The sequence below is a fragment of the Chironomus tepperi genome, unplaced genomic scaffold (genome assembly GCF_022539635.2).
Source record: "Chironomus tepperi strain 1889 unplaced genomic scaffold, CSIRO-AGI_Ctep_v1 contig_79, whole genome shotgun sequence".
NCBI lineage: Eukaryota > Metazoa > Arthropoda > Insecta > Diptera > Chironomidae > Chironomus > Chironomus tepperi.
The window spans coordinates 59,094-80,962 of NW_027226201.1; the positions used below are offsets into that span (position 1 = coordinate 59,094).

The following is a 21,869-nucleotide window of genomic DNA, read 5'->3' on the forward strand; positions in this document are numbered from 1 at the left end:
CTCACGAGCAGTAAGTGTATATTTAGTATGATATCATTATTATCAATTTGTCACCCGACTATCTCGTTCGTTAATTGAAATTTCTTTTTCACATTTTATATTTTCGAGGTCATTAGCTCTAGCTTAGCGATAAAAACAAAATTTGATCGTAGGAGTAAACAATATTTTTGATAATAAATTTCTTTATTGAGGTTATCGTTGCTTAATTATAGCCAAATGGTGTCAAATATTTTTGCAAATATTATGATCAAAATAAAAATTGAGGTAAGAGATAAAAAATGTTATCCAAGGTTAATCGTTTTGCAGTTTAGTTGATATTTAGGAATTGATGTGCCTGTTTGTGCCAAGTTTCGCTCAATTTTTATCAAGTTTTGTTCAGTTTTTGAATCCCAATGGTTCCCTTTCACTGAATACGATCCTGAACAGAGGAATCTGTCTAAATTTCCCTTCAAACAAGCAAGTTGCTACAAATCTCATTAAATTCTAACCTTAAAATATCAAATTCCTTTCCTCATTAGCAAAATTTCTCCATTTACAGCGAAATTCCAAGCAATTTTCATGTACAGTAAACAACTTCATAATAGCAGCTATCACAATGCTACGAGAAACATTCTTTTAGTTGCACTTAAAGGAAGTTCATAATGTACATGAAAACGTGATCGGAATGAAAATACATTCAGGCATGAGATAATTGTCCCTCATATGAGGCTGAATTTTGTTTGCGTTTTGCTAGTTTGATGTGGGCAACGAAGTGTAGAGTTTGAGATTTAAGTTAATTAAATGCATTTTTGGAGTTCATTATTGTAAGTATATTAAGTGGAAATTATAGAGTACCTGAATAGCTTTATAAATCAGGCCACAGGTCGGCATTACTCGGTAGATTTGATTCCTAACTTGTAGGAATTTGTTGGTTGCTTACACTGTTAAATAGAAGAAATTCCATGAAGAATCGTTGGGGCAACGTCCAGCCTTACTTATTACATAACTCTACTTGAGATGCAATCTAGTACACGAGCTTATAATAACAACTTTTTTATCATTTTCAAAGCATTTGTTTTACATTTTTTTTATCTCTATTTGTTCTCATTTAGATCAACAAAAGTGCAACAAAACTCCACAAATGACATTCATTTAAACTTTCTAGACTCTCGACAAACATTTCAACTCTTTCTAGTTTCATCGGCACTTTATGATACAACAGTCGGCTTGTGTCTTTACATTTTGATAAGAAAAAAGGTTAAAAATATTCAAAATTAAATTTTAATGAATAAAAATTCTTTGATTGCAAACTAAATTATTTACACAATTGGCAGACGTAGAGTCTATGGAAATAAATTAAACGAATGTTCAATGTGATTTTTTTTTCATTGAATATCGAACCGACTTGAACCTCATTCCATTATCTACGATGCGTCCTTGTCATACAGAAAATGAAAAACAATTTTTTTAGTCATTTCTAAGCTTTCAATTTAATACTTTCAAGTATTTTTCGATTTGTTCTGTCATTTCTGAACTATTTTTGATTATTTTGACATTTTAATTATTATAACGGTCTGGACCGGTTTCTGGGTCGATTGACTGACTTATGCTATTGCATCTTGAAAGGCACACGACGAAGAAATGACTCCAAATCCGTCGACAGACCGATTTTCCTCTATCCTCATGTAAGGTTCAGTCAAATCATGCCTCAAGCCAGAATTAAGCTTTTTGGGAGTCGAATTTTTGGCCATTTGCACACTGTGTGCTTTTTGGAGGTCTAAAGCAGATCAAACAGGATCAAAAGTGATAAAAATTGTGATTGATAAGTTCCGCACCCTTGCTATTATCTCGACTTTGACTTTTTTCATGTCTAATTACTAAAAAAATAATTAAAAGTCATTTCAACATTGTTTTTCAATTTGTAATGGTTGTAAAAATATTAGTCATAAAATGTTTTGACTGTGGGCAAGGCAGAAGATAAACTCTTGATTGTTGAGATTATTGATGGCTTTCGAGAAGCTATTATGATTAAATTTGAGAAATTCTCATAATTTCTAACCTCAAGAAATGCATTTCGTATCATAAAATAAGCTCCGAGCTCATCAGCTGACTAAGGTTCACCTAACTCTTCGGCACATTCTTTATTTCAAGACTTACACTTGTCTCAGGCACTCACCTGAAAATTGCAAAAAATGGTAAGTCGGCTGAGCCTTGATTTGATTTGAATTTGGTCAAAACATCAATTAACTTAATAATTCCGCTTAGGCTTTTCAATCTATTCTGAATTCAGGGCTTAATCCCAGTAAAGATTCAATCCTCATTAGGTTAATAGTGCAACATTGTTGCACACAGACGCCTTCTTGACTGTTCAAAATATTTAAATGACGAAATTCGTCGCATCGTGATTTTTGCTTTGTTTACTCCTTATTAAACCACAGGTCACCTAATTTCATCAGGCAACAAGCTATAAAATAGTATTTAATTGGAAAGTGCAATTTTTTATAGGAACAAATATAATGAAATAAACAAAAAAGCATTAAAAATAGGCATAAAGTTTGTTGTTGATTTTGTTTCACTAACTAGACCACAATATTACAAAATTTTAAAGAAGAAGCTAGTTAACAAGCTGCAATATTTAGTGGAGACTTCCATTACTGCAAATAATTTGTTTCTAATAACTGTCAAACTGTGTGTTGGAACTGAAGATTTCGGTTTCGATCTCAGGGTATGTCAACGATCCAAAAAAAAATCTTAACTGATCCAATTGATATCAAAACCTTATTTTGAGAACCAACAAGTTCAGTAAAAATTGTCATCCATCATTCATGACATGAGAGTCCAAAAAGTCTGTTTGAGTTTCAAACTTTATCACAGAAATGATTCCTTGTTGTTTTTCTTGTCTTATCATTCCTGTCACAATTTTTTTTGTTCGTAAACAAAGCGATTAGTTCTCAACTCTTTCATCCAAAATTGCGATAAAGTCATTTCACATATTTAAAAAGTGATAATGAGTGTGAATAACAGTAAATAAAAGGACAACAGAAGGAGGGGCTGCTTAAGCTGATAAGGTTCTGTGTTAGATAAAAATAATTGATTCAAAGTGGCTCAAGAGAGTCTGGCGTACGTGCGATCGCGCATAATTCAAATTGACTTACTTCCTATTTTTTTAATTTTTGCGATACCTAATGAGATTTGTTGTTGATACATTCGAGATTGACTGAGCGTTAAGCAGACTTGAAAAAACATTTTTTTAAATGTTTTTAATTAAGTTTCCGGATTTTTTTTTGTTGTTGTTTCAAGCATTGCGGACAGTTGCTTTATTGTAATTGTTATTGAATTGAATTGCATGATCAATTAGGCTTAAATATTTTAAGGTTTAATTCGAGTGCTATTTTATGGGAAGTTATTGTGCGAATGGCCCTTCTGACGGACAATACGTGAACGGTCTCTGATTTTGGTGATGTATCATTGTAGGTTCAAGTGTAATGATCATGAGTGGCTTGTTGGGATTTTGTTAAATTTTGAATGATTCAAGCAGAAATCGTCAAATAATTTTCATAAGCCTCATCAAAAATCAAACATTTGACAAAATAAACAACAAATAAGTATTCCATTACTGACCACCTCAACAACAAGAACCTTTAGACTCATCAAATTTCTATTTTTAATCGCATAAATGCAAACTCAGCTCATAAAAAATTCAAACCTTTTATTTCACTTCCACGTATAAAATTACCTTAAAAATAACAGCACAGCAAACAATAGCAACACAAAAGTGATAAAGTAACCGCAAATAAAGCGGCCGGTTACATCACACATTGACTACATGAGGAAGACACAAAGAATGACAGCAAATACTTCTGGAAAGTGATAACAACTTAAAAGTTGAGGAAGACGAGCAGCGAAAAAATAAAATGTGAAAGCAAATAAGAATTGCGAAAATGCCTCGACTCGCGTGATGTTTTTCATTTTTTTTTTAACATTTACACAATGTCATTCTTATCAGTGACAAACAACTATTTCATTCTATCTCTGTTACTCGCTTGTCAATTGTACTCTCTATTCTTGTTTCTCTTGTTTTTCAGCTTTCGTGACATAGAAATGAAAAATAAATTAAATAATGATTTTTTTTTTTTTCTTGGAAGAAGATTTACTTGAAAAATGTAAAAATATATCGAGAATTATGAAACATTTGACCTTGTGGCTATAGACAAACGAACCAGGTGGTGTAGAACTAAAAGCATTAGAATCTTTCATAATTTAATGATGTGATGACAAGTTAAAGTCTAGTTGATGTTTAGTTTTAACATATTTGTGTCCACTTGGGGGTCTACAATTCATCAAAATTTGTGCAATATTTCAGTATTATGGTAATCATACTTTTTGACCCAAACTTCCACATCCTTTCTAATATCAAACGTAATTTTAGCGATTATACGCTATAAACTCATTCCTTCGCTCCTGAATACACCCCTGTTTTTGTATGAAAACCACAAAAAAATCGCAAAACCACAACCACAATATCGCGTTTTTTTAAAAAATGCAGTAGTTTAGAAATACTATTCAATATAAATCTAGAATTCAATCGATTGTAAAGTCTATTTTGAGTCTAACAGAATTAATAGCCAAAAAGTCTACTTCGGGGATTTCATATAACGTAAGCTTTTCGTATTCCCTAACAGGAATTGCAGCAGGTACCTGATGGCTGCAATTAACCTGATCTAGATATTGACCTGATCAGTACCTAAAACGGTCTCTTTGCCTGTTCCTGACTATATCTGCAAGATCTTCTCTAAGCGTTCAAAAATCCAGCTACGTTTTCTGTTGCCTCAATATAATATTTCTCAAAAATCATCTTCATTCTGCATTCACTTTACATTGCCAACAAGTAATAAAACAATCAAATGTTTTTACTATAAAAATATTGTTGTAATAATAAAAGAAAAATATTATTGAAGTTGGCAATAATATTTTGATTTCATTTTTTAATGTTTTGTTATTCTGAAATTTTATTGTAATTTTAATGACGTTCAAGGTTTTGCTAAACTTTCGACGATTCATCAATTAGTATGTGCTGTTTAGAGTTTGTCTTTAAACGAGATTTGTTATTTTAGTATAAAGTATGAATGTTCTCACGCATACTCTAGTTTCTGGTGACATTTAATAAAAGGCTTGTGAAACAGCATTAGTGCTCATCCCAGAGCTAACCAAGAATTCTTCCTTATTCGTTACTGCCAAAGTTATTTTTCTTCCGAATAAAAAAGCAATTTTAACTAGACTGAATTAGATCAAAAGGGCACATTAATCAGGTGTCATTTTGTTTATCATGAATTAAATCAAAAAATAAACAAAAATATTTTTGATGACAATTTACATGAAAATATTAAGAACAACAAATCTGACGTCAATATTTACGTAATTAAAATAGAAACGAAATTTACTATTAAAATTCGGTTTATATTTCACCACATCTCTACAGTTAAATGTCTCGAGACATGTCAACACAATGCAGGTCAGCTTTCCACCTACACATGAGAAATTAGCAAGCATTTCAGCCAGTTCAAGTGCTTATTCATGACTTTACTATAGAAAAACTTTTGATATAATTTGAATGTTAATAATAAAAAAAACATTTTTTTGGCACTCGGCCGAGAAGGAAAAGAAAAGAAAATTTTTTAGAGACGAAAATTTTCTGCGAATTCGAAGAAAAAAAATAAGAATAAAAATGTTGGTTAATGATCTTCTCAATGACATGTCCTTGAATGTCAATTGTGATTTTTTTATGAAAGTGAAAATTTACGAGATTTTGAATTTTTTTATTGGTTTGTTTAAATTTCACGGTATATTGAGGAAGTTTTTATGGATTCCGGGTTTAAAAAAGATGAGAAGTAGTTTTGTCGACTGAATTATTTACAAGATAGAGACAGCCAAATATTTTTATTTAAATTTTATCGACGTCATTTGGCATGACGAAGGATTATTATTTGTCTCTTTTAAATTTATTTCGTAGCAATTTTGTTGTTTTTATTATTAGAGGATTTAACATTGTTAAATGATTAATTGGTTTTTGAATAAGTTGCAATTGAACATAAAATTTGAATATTTAGCCCGTACCGCCTCGGATCTATCCGAGTTTATACTGAAATATAGATTTATAGCGGATTCTGTATAAATCCAAAGTCAGAAGTCAGAAAGAAATTCAGTAAATTATTTCGAAATTCTGATTAACCAGCATTTGCCTAATGCTAAGCCTAAAGTTTAGAATTCTGGCAAATTGTGTCATGAATCGAGCTTATTACTCACAAATTCTGATCCTAAGTACAGACTTCGAACGGATTTCTCTAAATATCCAGCTTATTGCTTATAAATCTGACCCTACATCAAGAGTTTTAGTCGACTTTTATCAAAATGTTCAACAAAAATAAAAATAAATTCTACAAAAGCCAAACTTAATGCCTAGTATTCCAGCAGATTATGCAAAAAAATCTAGATCAATATCCATTTTTTCAAACTAAATTCTCCCAATAATATACAGACTTAAGTGTACAGATTTCTAAAAGATTCTAGAATTATTAAGAAATTCTAAAATTTTTGCTCAGTCAATCAGGAACATGATTAGTAAAAACAAAAAACAAAACGCAGCTTGAACAAAAAAAACTGTCCAAAAATCTTGACATAGAACAAAAATAGACTCAATCACCATATGTTCCATCCAAAAATCACATGTGGCAAAAATTAATCTCCAACATGTCTCAATAAATCACAAAAAAATATTAATAAACAAATGGCTCTGTTTCTAAGCCACAGAAAAACAACAAAGTTTTTATCTCTTAAAAATAATAAATGCATTGTTTGTCATCACGCTTAGAGGCTTCACAGTATTTCTTATCAGCCAAAGCAAGCATTATCCCAATTTCTATTTGAGTTATGCAACCTCGTTCAATTGAAAGAAGAAAAAATATTGCAATCATTTACGTCAATTATATTATTTTCTTCCATTTCTTCTCCTTCCTTATAATTTGATTAATGAATTTGTTTGTCATTTAATTCAATCACTTTAAAAACTTGCAATGACGAATGCATGACAGTGAAGGCGAAGTTGATAAGAGTTGACTCATTGTTGCATTGTTAATGATTAAATTGTCGTATGTTTGAGTATGTATTCTGAACTAAATGAGTAAACAAGGATGACATGTAAAGTCAAATCTAACTAAGCCTCGGATCCTAGAAAATATTTGAAAATCAACCTTTCACAGCTTCCAAATTTCAGCCAAACCCTTTAAAACCCAAATCATAAGAAAATATCCTCGCGAAATTTTTAATCGCCAATTAATTTAGGTTTAAAATAAACAAAAGCAAATTCTTCATCGCAGAATATCAAGGTCATCTAAGTAAAGCATTAAGTGATGTTTACCGTAATACGATCAAGTTAAGGAAAAAACAAAAAAAGTGAAAACTGATTTGTTTATCGTCTATTGTATCCCAAAATAAGTTGTTTATGCAATTTTATTTTTTTTAAGTTCTTTAAAAAAATAAAATTTATTTTAGAAAATGTTAAGTAAATAACCAGCGTAAACGAATAGAAAAACTGACCGTTATTTTGTACGGTTTTGCACGAATTTGTAATGTTTTTTAGCACCAAAAATTTGAATAAAAATTTAACGGTAAAAACACGAAATTTTTATTGTTAATATCAATTGATATTTACTGAATTAACCATGTATATAGTATATTTCCTGCAAATTATCAACTACTTAATAGTAAAATTTAAAGTAAATGTTTTAAATTCAAGAAAAAGTTATATTTTTGTAATGATTTTTAACGGTTTTCTAAATTTCAAACATAAGTGCTAAAACGAATTCTTGAATGCTAAAACGAATTCTCGATCCGTTTACGCTGGGTAAATAAAAACTGGTTTATTCAAGGTTAGATGCAAAAAAAACTATTTTTGGCAAATATTCACTGCACGTGCTGATTTAGACCAGTGATGGACAACCTTTTTTGTGCCTTGAAACACCTGAACCCTAGAAATATTTTCACAGCTTACCAATGTGGTTAATATACACAATATCATATTAATTAAATGTTAACGCAAACAATCTATACTTAAATGTCAAAAACGTAACTCTAGACTTGACATTTATGCTACTTTTAGGTAGGGTTGGCAAATTCGTATATTTGCCCAACCCTACTTCTAGGTAATCCCATTAAGCATGAACGGAAAAGAGGAGGTTGACCCTCATTCCCCTCCTCCTGGAGATACTCTTGTACCTGAGTTGTTCGCTCTCTATCAATAACATTATTACTTTTAAACTAAATACAGCATTGTCAATAAAAACAAACATGTAGTTTGTAGGTTTAAATTTATTGATTCAAATATTCAAGCACTAAAAATTATCAATCCATCCATCAATATAAATAATCAACAAGAAGCAACCTGACAGAAAAAAGAAGAACAATTCTCTCGCAGTAAGTAAACCTCAAATCACTTATGAGAGTAAAACGTCTAAAGTTTCTCACCGGCTCTTCTCTCGAAAAAAATAAGTAAACTTTGCTCAGCAACAATAAAAAATAAACAATAACTTGCAGTTTCTTATACAGTTTCAGAAAGTTGTTACCTAATTCTGTGAATTTCATTAATTTAAAGAATATTTGAAAGTATTTAATCATGTCGGAAGGTAAAACAAGTGTTATTAAGAGTGAAATTAAAAGATTTTCTGATCATGCACATGAATGGTGGAATCCAAATGGAAGGACCAAGGTTCTTCATCAAATGATTCCAGCAATTCGTATTCCGATGATGAAAAGTGGACTTTATGATGCCGGCTTAGTAAAAGAAGAAAACAAAGGCAAATCGAACATATTTGAAGGCATAAAGATCTTGGATGTAGGATCGGGAGGTGGATTGATGGCTGAACCATTGGCACTAATGGGTGCTCAAGTCACTGGAGTCGATCCAACTGAAAAGCTCGTTGACGTTGCTAAGGAACATATGAAGATCCACGAGAATCTCAAAATTGATTACGTATGTGATACAGTTGAAAATTTTAGTGTCAACAACAAGGAAAAGTTTGATGCTGTAACATTTTTTGATGTTGCCGAGCATGTTTCTGATGTCCGTCAAGTTCTCAAAGCCAGTGTCGAATGTCTTAAGCCAGGTGGACGAATCTTCATCACTACATGGAACAAAACATTCATGGGATGGTTTTATGGCATATTCTTGCTTGAATATATCTTTGGGATTGTTCCACGAGGAGCACATGACTTCAGGCTATTCATTTCGCATGAGAAAATTTCAGAATATCTCAAAGAGTTTAATTGTAAGACATTAGAAGTTCGTGGCTCCTGGTATAGTCTTTGGAAGAGAGATTGGAACTTTACATCATATACTGGAGTTTGGTATGCAATGGAAGCTGTAAAGGAGAAATAAGGTTGATGAATATGAACCTCGCTACAGTAATTGTCAATATTTTATCATTTTTTACCCGAACTTTTACTGATAGCAACCTATGACACCATACTCAAGTATGAAAAGGCATATGATAAGCAGCACAATCAATACTGAGCTACTAAAATATCCAATTAAATTTTTTGATAAGAATTGTGATTTTTAGACATTCCAAGAATATCAATAAAAGTATTTTGTTATTTGAAAATCAATAAAGTCTTTCAAGATTCATTTTATTTTTATTTCTCTTTCACAGCCTGCATAGCATAAAATACTCCTGTATATGATGTGAAACTCCAGTCTCTTTTCCAAAGACTGTACCAAGTTCCACGAACCTCAAGAGTCTTGCAATTGAATTCTTCCAAGTATTCTGTAATTTTTTCTGGAGAAATGAACAGTTTGATATCATGTGCTCCTCGTGGAACAATCCCAAAGACATATTCAAGCAAAAAGATGCCATAAAACCATCCCATGAATGTTTTGTTCCATGTAGTGATGAAGATTCGTCCACCTGGCTTAAGACATTCGACACTGGCTTTGAGGACTTGACGGACATCAGAAACATGCTCGGCAACATCAAAAAATGTTACAGCGTCAAACTTTTCCTTGTTATTGGCACTAATATTTTCAACTGTATCACATATGTATTCAACTTTAAGATTTTCATGGATCTTTATGTGCTCATTAGCAACATCGACAAGTTTTTGAGTTGGATCAACTCCAGTGACTTGAGCACCCATCAATGCCATCGGTTCAGCCATCAATCCACCTCCTGATCCTACATCCAAGATCTTAATGCCTTCAAACATGTTTGATTTGCCTTTGTTTTCTTCTTTTACTAAGCCGGCATCAGTAAGTCCACTTTTCATTAACGGGATACGAATTGCTGGGATCATTTGATGTAATAACTTTATCATTCCATTTGGATTCCACCAATCAGCAGCATATTTATTAAAGGCTTCAATTTCACTTTGAATTACACTAGATTTACTTTCCGCCATGTTTAAATTGTCTGAAATATTCAACAAGACTATCAAAAATGAACAAGATTAACAAATAATTCTCTTAAAATTTGTGAGAGACTGCAGAAAGTTCTTAAATATTTTGTATGATTGCGCTGATTGTACTTTATTTGGAGAGAGTTTTACTCTCACAATTGAGAAATTTAATTCATTTTTGAGAGAAGACTTCCTTAATAAGTGTTAAATGTTCTCACACTGTAAGACCTTAGAAGATAATAGCCTCACGTATATATAACAATTTTAGTCTAAATCCTAATAATTATCAAATTTTATTCATTCATATATTTAGATGCTTATCAAAAGTACTAAACTAAACATTAAACTCTGGAACATTCCTCTTTTACTGCCCGCATTGCATACCAAACTCCAGTGTAATTAGTAAAGCTCCAATCTCTCTTCCATAGACTGTACCAAACTCCTCGAACTTCTACTGTCTTACAGTTGAACTCTTTTAGATATTCTGATATCTGTTGATGTGATATGAACATGCTAATCTTGTGAGCACCAGGTGGAACAATCCCTAATATCCATTGGAGTATGACAATGCCGTAGAGCCATCCCATAAATGTTTTATTCCAAGTGGTGATGAAGATTTGTCCACCTGGTTTAAGATTTTCAACACTAGCTTTTAGAACTTGACGGACGTCTGCAACATGTTCAGCAACATCAAAAAATGTGACAACATCGTATTGTTCCTTATTATTGGCACTATAGTTCTCAATTGTGTCACAAATGTAATTGATTTTGAGATTTTCATGTATCTTCATATGTTCTTTAGCAACATCCACGAGTTTTTCAGTTGGATCGACTCCAGTGACTTGAGCACCCATTAGTGCCAATGGTTCAGCCATCAATCCACCTCCCGATCCTACATCCAAGATCTTTATGCCTTCAAATATGTTCGATTTATCTTTATTTTCATTTTTAACCAAGCCAGCATCAGTAAGTCCACTTTTCATGAATGGAATTCGAATTGCTGGAATCATCTTATGGAGCAAATAAGTTCGTCCATTTGGATTCCACCATGTGTGAGCATAACTTGAATATCTATCAACTTCCGATTTAATCACACTTGATTTAACTTCTGCCATGATAATTATGTGTGAAATATTCAACAAAACTAATGAAAGACAAGCAAGGTTGAGGAAAAAATTTATTTAAGTACGTGAGCAACTGTAGGTTGAAGTTGAACTTTTATTATTTATAAATGAATCTAATTTTTGAGAGGTTTCTTTCCTTATCAATGAGAATTTTTTTGTGTTTTACTCTTTAAATTAAAGAAAACAACTAATTTAATGTGAGAGAATTTTCAATCATTCTCAATGAGAATTTCTAATCTGCTCAGGTGTTATGGAATGATGTTATGGAATGATGAACATAAGAAAGTTGAAGTAAAGATTTCACAAAGACATTCAATTTTTTATCAGAAATTCTAAATTCTGTCATCCAAAATTCTCATTTAAAAGAAAATTGAGCTCAATTGGAGCGATAAAAGTGGTTAATAACACATCAAAGAGTCGTCGTCAGGAGATAGCAACGTTCAAAAAGCTACCTGTTGAATACCACTACGGGTTATGTCTCCAAACCTCCAAACATAGATCTATCTACTAATCAAAGGTGAATGTAAACCACTTTTCCAGGACACATGATTCAAAAACAAAACTCAAACTGGGTTGTTCACTTCACTGGCCATACTGATCAACTGGCTCTAAAGCTGGCTTCAATCTGGCAATTACCAAAACCAAATGAACTACTGTCTCTATTGACAGCTTCCTTCAAAGAATTTTTTGGTCGTCCAAACTAAGTGAAACTGGGTTGGTGTGAAATAATTAAGTCCTTAAGAACAACTAAATCATTCATTGTTGTCTATCCTTAATGAACTAGTTCACAATTTGAGCCATAATTCAACTTTCTCATCATACTATTATTTATAACCAAAACATCATCATCGGCAGCCGCAGTTATAAAATTCATTTTTTATAAAGAAGCATTTTGAATTTATATTTCACTTTCATTGCATGACACTGGCATCTATTGCAATAATAATATCCCACACACAGTCATTGGTCAATATAAATTAAAAGGAAACTTTCATCATCTTGTTTTTAAAAATGTGCCTTCCTTGCGGATAATTTTCTGCTCTTATTATATTTTAATTACTCTTTTCTTTTTCTTGGCACAAGATTTATCAAATTGTGCTGATGTAAGAGGGGTTGGAAAAACCCGTCACTATGTGAGATCACTTTTGCTCTATTTCTGTGGGAAATTTATTTTCCTCGATTTTATTTTCACAAATAAAAGAAATTCTGTGAGACTTTTAGTCGCTGTTGATTCTTTTAAAAGTGATTTGAAAAATATGATGAATGACTTATTGCTGTTACTAAGTGAATAACCGAATGACAGCTTGAAACGATGATGTAAAATTATTAATAGAAAATTGTAATTTTTGTTCCTCAATGTTTGCAGCTTAACGGAAGGGCATGAAGTGAAAATAATGAGGGAAAGAATTTTTCTTTGTTTGAGCAGCTGAGCTGAAATATTTAAAATACTTTCAGTGAAATATTGACTTGAAATCATTAAGTAAAGATAACTGATTATTTCATCATTTTAATCTATATCACGTCAACCTTGCTTCTCAAATTCCTCAATTAAAATTAACAGACCTTATAAAAATATTTTAACATTTTTTCCTTAATTTATTGACTCATTAAACTAACAAATAACATCATCTAATATACCGTATTCAAAACCTCATTGTGCATGATCACAAATAAGTTATTCTTATCAAAACTAAAACACCTTTTCGTCCTCGAAATTCCTACGAGTGTTCATCACCTTTTTTTTCATTCATTCAACAAGTTTGTCACTGCCTCTGCTTTTTGTGTCATCTGTATTTGAATAGCGGTATGTGGGATATAAAAATGATATCATTTAAATGATAACAATGAGTTGAATGTTATTGAAATTCAGGAAATGTATTGTGAATTAATCATTAAAGAAATGTGAAAGCTACTGTTTGATGTGATATTTATAGACATTAAAATGTGCTAAGTCTGTTGACTTTATGAATAATAGAAAATAAACGAAATCAGACACTAAGTGGGGTCAAAAATAAATTGAGTGATTTTATCATGTTACAATTGTTTGATAAAATATTAGGGATAAGTTTATGAAATGTTTCGGAAGGATTCGGATAGTCTTCTGCGGAGGAAAATGTTTCCAAGTTACGAGAACAATTTTTTGGGTTTTTAGAGTTAAAATTAGGTGAGTTGAGGTGGTTCGGTGACGGAATGGCTTCGCAGAATTATTGTGATATCGACCAAGCAGTCATGGGGTGGAGACTCGGCAGGAGACACTTTTTCATCTGTCATTTTTGAATCAAATGCAGTCTAAAGACAATAAGCTGACAAAAGCGTCTTCAAAAGAGTGGCTCTAATCCCACTATCAACTGTAGTTTCAGATTAAATCCAGGTTTAGTTGATATAATTTATGGTTAAATTGTTGAATTTTGGTACCTATTGGATTCAAATAAAGACTCGATTGGAGTCAACTATGAATATAATTTCATCATCCTTAAAGACTAATCTAGTCCCATAATTCAACAGAAAACGTGTCTTTAATTGCGGATGACGAATTTCCGTCGTAAATATTATTTTAAATTTCATAATAAAAGCTGACTAATCAAGGCAATTAACCGTCTCTGCATGAGATTGTTTTCCCCAAAATGAAATCATTCAAACATGAGATTAAAGCAAATAAAAAGTGAAAACTGTCATGAAAATATTGTGAAGAACGTCAACAAAATGAATAAGAAGGCAAAGGAACACATGCAGAGATTTTCTTCTTGAGTAAAAAATGTTTTGAGAGAACAAGAAAATGATGAAAAATTGTTTAAAGAAAATTAAAACTAAGAAGAATTGGCTTGACAAATATTTATATGAGAATGGCATTTTGGGTTTGTGAGGCTTATAACTGGTTGAAAATATTAAACTTAGAATCACAAACGTGATCCGAATGGCACAAATTGTGTAATCGGTTCAAAATCCGGCATCGGATCGGCGAGACTTCCAAACTGGAAAGAAGCCATGAAAACGTCTTTGATTACTCTCGTCGAAATTTATCTTTACTTCCTGAAAAATAATCTTCATAACTTACTTACTTCGCTAGTCGTACAGATCAGTTGTGATCCATGGCCTCCCACAGGAGTCACCTGAAGCTGGCTCTATCGAAAATTAATCTTAGGAATTTGAAATTGAGATTAGGTGTCTGAAAACAATGAGAACCAGTTTTTGAACCAACGAATCTTCCAGAATCCCTAAAATATTTCTCAGTAACATAAACAACCTTGATGTTGTCATCACACTTACGAAACACAGCAAAAAATATAAATTATTTCTTATTTTCTGATGAAAAATTTTTCTTTTTGTCACTTGAATGCGTGAAAAACGCTTGAAGAGAAAAATTTTCATTCTTCATTTTCTTTGCTATATTTTGTTTCACTTGTCGCACGTGTAGTGGAAATATCTCGTTCGTTACCAAACAAATCATAAGAATTTGGCAAGCATCGATTTCTTATGGGGTCAAAAAACTTCTTTGACAAATTTCACCGTTTTACTAAGGTTTTTGAGACAAAAAATCTAAGTTTAATCCTTAAATCAAAAACCTCAACGTTTGGCTACATCCCTGGTGACAAGTAAGAAATAAGAAGTTTAGTACCACACTGTCAACATTGAAAGATACTTGAAAATATGTGCGGTTAATGACATTTAATCACGACGGCATCGTCAATTAAAAATACACACAAAATATATGTCTCGTTTTATAGCACTTTGATCTTGCCGAATGAGTAGTCGAAATAGTATGACCGACTTTTGTAGACAAAGTTTTGAAGATAATGATCGGTGTTGATTGTTTGATTTATTGATGTGAGAGATTTGACACATCGCTGATCGATGCGTTTATAGTTGAGTATAGATAGAACTTAGTTACGGATCTATAGACATAAATGATTATTTTAGTTGAAAATTTTCAAACTTTTATATTGTGAGCTGATCAGAAAGCCAGAAAATGCCAAAATTCAACCACAGCTTATTCTAGTAAACAAATAAATAAATCAACGTTCTTAGTCATCCATACTCAAATCTGCATGTTCTCACTACTGACTATTTACTATATAGCACCTTCAATGACTTCATTTGACTTACGGCATTTTAATTCTTATTTATTAAAATTATTCTTAATTCTTTTTTCATCAATAATAAATTTGCTGAACTTCCAAATTTGTTGTTTGTTTTGCATATGTGACTGCAGACATGAAGATTTTGATCATTTGATGTCGATTTAAAGTGGTAATGAGATAAATGCTGATACGTGAATTAAATCTTTTGTTTGGCACGACTGTAGATTTCAGTTGACAGGCGTAACCTGTATTTGATTGAATGGATTAATTTTTTTTAGAGAACAATGAGTAGTTAGGGACACGTGCTGGTTGCAAAATAAAATTAACATGTTTTCTTTCGTGAATATTTGAAAGAAGTTGGTTTTTTGTGTGGTTGCTGCTGTTTCGGGTGAGTTGACGTAAGTGAGTTGGTTCTAAAATTACATAGGATAACTTCAAAAATTGAAACCACTTGAATTGTGCTTAAACCTTAATTTATTTTTGTAAAATATGGGAAATAAATTATCAAGTTACTTCCTCTAATTCTATATCAGCGACTCCATTCGTATATTCCTTAATTCTTTCAATTGAATTCTTAACATTCTCTAAAATTTCGTCTTTAAATTTCCAAAGTGACAAATCTTTTTCTGGATCTTCCATTGATGCCTTACATTCCTTTGTTGTGCAATTGACTCGATAATGTGACAGCTGACCATCTTCCCTGGATACTCCAAATCTCTTGCATTTGTAATCATTTTCTTCATCAAGACATGAGAATGGAAAATGATTATGGACAGTCAGAACTCGATCCATTCTCATGAAAGTCTTTGCATTTCCACCATTTGGAGTGAAATTCGCAGCTCTATAGATATTTGGTAGAAAATAAAGATTTTTTGGCACATCTGTGATTGATTCATTTTGCTTAGGACTTTGAAGCAGGAAGTAATGATTATCGACAGGATAGCAGTCATAACGTTGTTTCTTTTTCCTTGAAGATTTCTGTATTGTTCTTTTTAGTAAATCATTCCATGTTCTGTCTTCTTGCCTTAATGGCATTATAAACTCATCAGTATCCATTGGTATCATAAAATCATAGCTGTACATGTGCTCATAGAATGTGTCATGGTATGAAATCAATTGATTCTGAGTGTATTGATGCCAATTCTTTTTACGCTCATTTTGTAAGTCACTCGGATACTTGATAAACTTAACAATCATAAAACCTTCAGATTCATAGAATTTGAGGACTTTAAGAACATTTGAATGGATGTAATGGACGAAAAATTCAACTTTATTAACACCAAGAATTTTGAGTATTTCACACCATTCAATAATTTGGAGAGAAATGTCATCATTAAATTCAAATCTTTTGACAGACACGATGAATGCTTTCTTTTTGTTATTTTTCGGTCTTTTATTCTTAACTTTCATGAGATTATTTGCATTTTCACATCTTCTTTGTACTAATGACACATGACTTGGTGGAAGTGACAATGGAACTTCACATGATATCAAATATGGAGTTGCACCTTTTTTGTTGTATCCCCACTTCCGATTCCATATGTATCTATATTCATAAACTTCAACAACAATTGGTTCACTGACATTTTCATACCAAAATTGACAGAAAGTTTTGACAATTGGATCAATGACATTAATCAGTGCTATTATTCTAACAAATGGAAGTCCATTTACTCCTTTACGATCGTCATAATAAGCATTGTAAAGATAAAAAGTTCCATTTGTTGTGTTTTTGACTTGCCAGTAAATGTCAGTTATGTTCAAGTCTGTCTCAAGTGGAAATTTACCACAATTTAAGTCAATATTGAGGCTTGATTCATCGAGAATTGAGAAGTTTAAATATCGCGCTTTGATTAAGTCTAAAATTTGTTGTTGATGAATCTCAAAGTCAAACGGATGTATTTTGATGTAATTTGAAGAATTATCTATGAGAATGAAACTTTCATCGTAGCTATCATAATCAATTGTTGTTGTTTCATAGACTGTCGTTGTTTCGTAGTCAGAATCATCTGGATTGACGTGATCATTTGGATTGGCGGGATGATTTAGTTTGTTAACTATAATTCCAACCTTTGGATGAGTTTTGGCATTTTTTTGAAGATGGGCTGAATAATTGAGTGAAACGAATAAAATTATTGTTGAAAATAGAGAAATTATTATGTATAGGAATGCTCCAAAGCCTATAATGATGACAAATGCATTTATTTTGCCCCTTGGATGCATTTCAAGAAGATTCTAAGGTTACAATTCACTGATCTTTAAGATTATTCTTAATTATTCCATTTTATCGCTATAAATTCTCAATTCTCAGATTCATTTCACAAAGTAATCTACAATTCACCATCAATTCCTTGTAAAAATCACTTTAATTCAATGCTGCACACTCATAAATCCAAAAATCTAATAATTTAACCTAAAATCTTATAGATTTGTCTTTCGGATTTACAAATTCAACTGTTTTGTAAAATAATATTTCATACTAATGTAAATAAATGTATAAAAAAAGCTGACACGATGAAAAATATTATCGTTCACGAAATAACAAATAAAATAACGATAAGATTACTAAATCTACTTGGAATGGAAGAAACAAATATAGATAAATAAATCGTGTTCAATAAAGTTGGATTTAATAACATAAAACTAACTTCATGGCAGTTTTTGTATATCGTTCCTACTACTCGTTCTAGCTAAACTTCATGTTCCTGAATTAAGATTGATTAAGCAATTGAAGTAACTAAATGTTATACATATATTTGAAAATGGATGGATTAAGAAAATAATTATATTAAACTCGGTTTAAGAATAGTTTTAACTTTATTTAGGCTATATCCTCTGAATATATTTTAATATTCTTCAGTGTATCCTCTACATTTTTTACAATTTGATCTTTAAACTTCCATAATGTTAGATCCGTGTCTGGATTGTTCATAGATTCTAGGCATTCAGGTTTTGAGCATTCCTTCCGGTAATGTGAAAGCTGTCCGTCAGTTCTAGACACATAGAACCTATTGCACTGGAAATTATCATCACTGTTGAGACATGCAAATGGAAAGTGACTGTGAATGGTCAAAATTTTATCAGTTCTTAAAAACGTTTTTGCATTTCCACCTCTTGGAGTGAAGTTAGCTGCTCTGTAGATATTTGGTAGGAAGTAAAAATCTCTTGGAATTTCTGGAATTTCTTCATTCTGATGTCTAGTTTGCAACAAGAAAAATCGATTTTCAACTGGATAACAATCAAAATCAACATGATATTTTAAGGAATTTATGATTGTTCTATTTAGCAAGTCCATCCAAGTTTTGTCTTCAAATCTCAATGGCATGATAAACTCATCGGTGTCCATTGGTACCATGTACTCATAGCTGTACATGTTCTCATAAAATGTGTCATGAAATGAAATTAATTCATTTTGCAAGAATTGATGCCAACTTTGAGTTGTCTCATTTGGAAGGTCACTTGGAAATTTAATGAATTTTATGGTCACAAAGCCTTCAGATTCATAGAATTTCAGAGTATTAAGAACATTTTGATGCACCTTGAGGACAAAAATTTCAACTTTATTGACTCCAAGGATTTTGAGTATTTCACACCACTCAATAATTTGGAGGGAAATGTCGTCATTAAATTCAAATCTTTTGACAGACACGATGAATGCTTCCTTTTTGTTATTTTTTGGTCTTTTATTCTTAACTTTCATGAGATTATTTGCATTTTCACATCTTCTTTGTACTAATGACACATGACTTGGTGGAAGTGTCAATGGAACTTCACATGATATCAAATATGGAGTTGCACCCTTCTTGTTGTATCCCCACTTCCGATTCCATATATATCTATATTCATAAACTTCAACAACAATTGGTTCACTGACATTTTCATACCAAAATTGACAGAAAGTTTTGACAATTGGATCAATGACATTAATCAGTGCTATTATCCTAACAAATGGAAGTCCATTTACACCTTTTCGATCATCATAGTAAGCATTGTAAAGATAAAAAGTTCCATTTGTTGTGTTTTTGACTTGCCAGTAAATGTCAGTTATGTTCAAGTCTGAATCGTGTGGAAATTTGCCACAATTTAGGTCAGTATTGATGCTTGTCAATTCATCAAGAATTGAGAAGTTTAGGTAACGCGCTTTGATTTTGTCTAAAATTTGTTGTTGATGAATTTTAAATGTTGAGGTGGTAAGATGTGTAGATTTGTGGAATTTTTGACAGTCTTTTGATATTTCATCAAGATTTCTGATCAGTTTATTGTGAACTTTTGAATGTTCTTCAATTTGATCATCATAATCGAATAGTAATAACTGCAAATTTTCAATATTCTTACATATTTTATGTTCGTTGTCGTTATTCTTTATTAAATGTTGATAATTTACTGGGCCATTTAGTATTGTTGAAAAGAAAAATGTAATAATGATGTAAACAATTGTTCCTAGTAGGCATAACAGCTTAAAATATTTCTTTCGATTTAACATCGTTGAAAAGTTTAAATGATTAATATATTGCACAAAAAGATTGAAGTTTACACGTTCAGATGAGTTTATTTATAAAATAAGCTTTTTTAACCCAGAAAATCACGAATTCAACTCTAAACTAAAAAGTAAGAACAAATCACAATTTCTAAAAAAAAAATATTTTAAAAACTTTATCTTGAAAATTGGATTAAAAAACAAGTTTTGATAAGATTATTGATCATGATTTGTTTGAGGAATCTTTCTTGCTAGACATTGATAGATGTAAGACTGAAGACACTTTAAGAACACATTCAAAGAGAAAGAAGGATGGAGTTTTAACTTCAAAATCCTCCCCATTTGGGAATAAATTGTTCACATTTCTAGGCTTTTTCGTGAAAAAGTAAAATAAAATAAAGTTAGAACTTGGAAAAAATTCCGTTAAAATTCAAAAATATCACAACAACCTCCATAATTTTGCATTGTGAAGAGTGTAACCTATTTAAAATCCGATTCCTTCTCTAATTTGTCATTATTTTTATTTACCTTATCTATCAGCTCTCAATTTATCATAATAAATATCAAAATTATTGAATTAAAATGTCAGCAATCAATGATAGTTCCTGTCGCATCTGCCTGACATCAAACTCAGCATTTATCAGTGTCTTTGGCAAGTTTCACAATCGACTAGTAAAAGAAATTATTGAAAATTTAGTAAAAATAAAAATTGATGAAGTTTTAAAGTCACCAAAATTCATCTGTCAACTGTGCCTGACTAAACTGCTTCAAGCGGAAACAATCATTGATCTCTGCCGAAAAAATCATGAATTTTTATCAGAATTATCAAAAATTGAAGAAGAATCAGCAGTTACGGTCGATGAAATCATAATCGAAGAAATTGTGGAACCTTCAGTAGAACCAAGTGACATTGAACTTGAGATTGAAGTCGACGAACCCCAAAAGTCAACATTTTTCTGCTCAGCTTGCGGTCAAGATTTCAGTACACGCCAAAAGCTACTGTACCATGAAAAAACAAAGCACAATACCTGCAATTTTGAACCACAAACCTTCACATGTGATCGTTGTGGACATATTTTTAAGCAAAAGTCGCACGTCATTAACCACATGAATGTCGTTCATTTGAAAATTAAGCGATTTCATTGTGACATTTGTGACTTTAAAATGTATTCAAAAACTCATTACACATCGCATCTAAAGACTCATTCGAATGTTAAGGACTTTATCTGTCCACAATGTGATAAAGCATTTGCTAGAAAAACAACTTTGGATACTCATTTGAAGACTCATACAGGACAACGAGACTATATTTGCAAATTCTGTTCTAAAAGCTACACAGCTCACACGGATCTAAAGAGGCATTTATCACAGCACACAAATAAGAAGCCTTACAACTGCAACTTATGCAACGATGGATTTACACTTAAAAGACAACTTTTTGATCATATTAGGACGAAGCATCCTGGAAAGGATACAAGTTCATGGTTGACCGGGAAGACAAGTTGGTCAGAGTTAATGAGGTGATGAATGGGATGGAAAGTCGTGGAGGTAATCGTGAGATTAGGAATATAAAACACTTTATTTCGGTATTATGGACAAAAATCTAGACTATTGAAATTTACTTCTCAATTTCTATTTGTTAATAAAATATAAATTGTTATCAATATAAAACATAAACTCAAGTGATTTGTATTAGATGAGCAGAACTACAATTATTGACTGTACCTTACAGTTCGTCCAAAGCTACATGATTGCCACAAGGAA

General features: G+C 31.7%; 4 protein-coding genes across 6 annotated transcripts; 2 read left to right on the forward strand and 2 right to left on the reverse strand.

Moving 5' to 3' along the window:
- The first annotated feature begins 335 nt into the window (after positions 1–335).
- LOC139085670 (gastrula zinc finger protein XlCGF7.1-like) lies at positions 336–21,782 on the forward strand. 3 transcript variants are annotated; one of them, XM_070633783.1, is made up of 2 exons: positions 336–368; positions 20,646–21,782. In XM_070633783.1, exon 2 carries the CDS (start codon positions 20,688–20,690, stop codon positions 21,627–21,629), a length of 942 nt encoding a protein of 313 aa, XP_070489884.1. In that variant the 5' UTR covers positions 336–368; positions 20,646–20,687; the 3' UTR covers positions 21,630–21,782. The 3 variants fall into 3 exon arrangements, with proteins under 3 accessions (XP_070489884.1, XP_070489886.1, XP_070489885.1); XM_070633785.1 differs by lacking the exon at positions 336–368 and adding an exon at positions 13,502–13,548; XM_070633784.1 differs by lacking the exon at positions 336–368 and adding an exon at positions 18,324–18,361.
- LOC139085662 (ubiquinone biosynthesis O-methyltransferase-like) lies at positions 8,648–9,409 on the forward strand. The gene has a single exon (XM_070633773.1). The coding sequence runs from the start codon at positions 8,648–8,650 to the stop codon at positions 9,407–9,409; it is 762 nt and encodes a 253-aa protein (XP_070489874.1).
- LOC139085663 (ubiquinone biosynthesis O-methyltransferase-like) lies at positions 9,667–10,428 on the reverse strand. The gene has a single exon (XM_070633775.1). The coding sequence runs from the start codon at positions 10,426–10,428 to the stop codon at positions 9,667–9,669; it is 762 nt and encodes a 253-aa protein (XP_070489876.1).
- On the reverse strand, positions 10,767–11,540 carry LOC139085664 (ubiquinone biosynthesis O-methyltransferase-like). Its single transcript, XM_070633776.1, has one exon. The coding sequence runs from the start codon at positions 11,538–11,540 to the stop codon at positions 10,767–10,769; it is 774 nt and encodes a 257-aa protein (XP_070489877.1).
- Positions 21,783–21,869: the final 87 nt, after the last annotated feature.

Coding starts and splice junctions, on each gene's coding strand:
- LOC139085662 (XM_070633773.1), top strand. CDS start 8,648: ATGTCGGAAGGTAAAACAAGTGTTATTAAGAGTGAAATTAAAAGATTT.
- LOC139085663 (XM_070633775.1), bottom strand. CDS start 10,428: ATGGCGGAAAGTAAATCTAGTGTAATTCAAAGTGAAATTGAAGCCTTT.
- LOC139085664 (XM_070633776.1), bottom strand. CDS start 11,540: ATGGCAGAAGTTAAATCAAGTGTGATTAAATCGGAAGTTGATAGATAT.
- LOC139085670 (XM_070633783.1), top strand. CDS start 20,688: ATGTCAGCAATCAATGATAGTTCCTGTCGCATCTGCCTGACATCAAAC.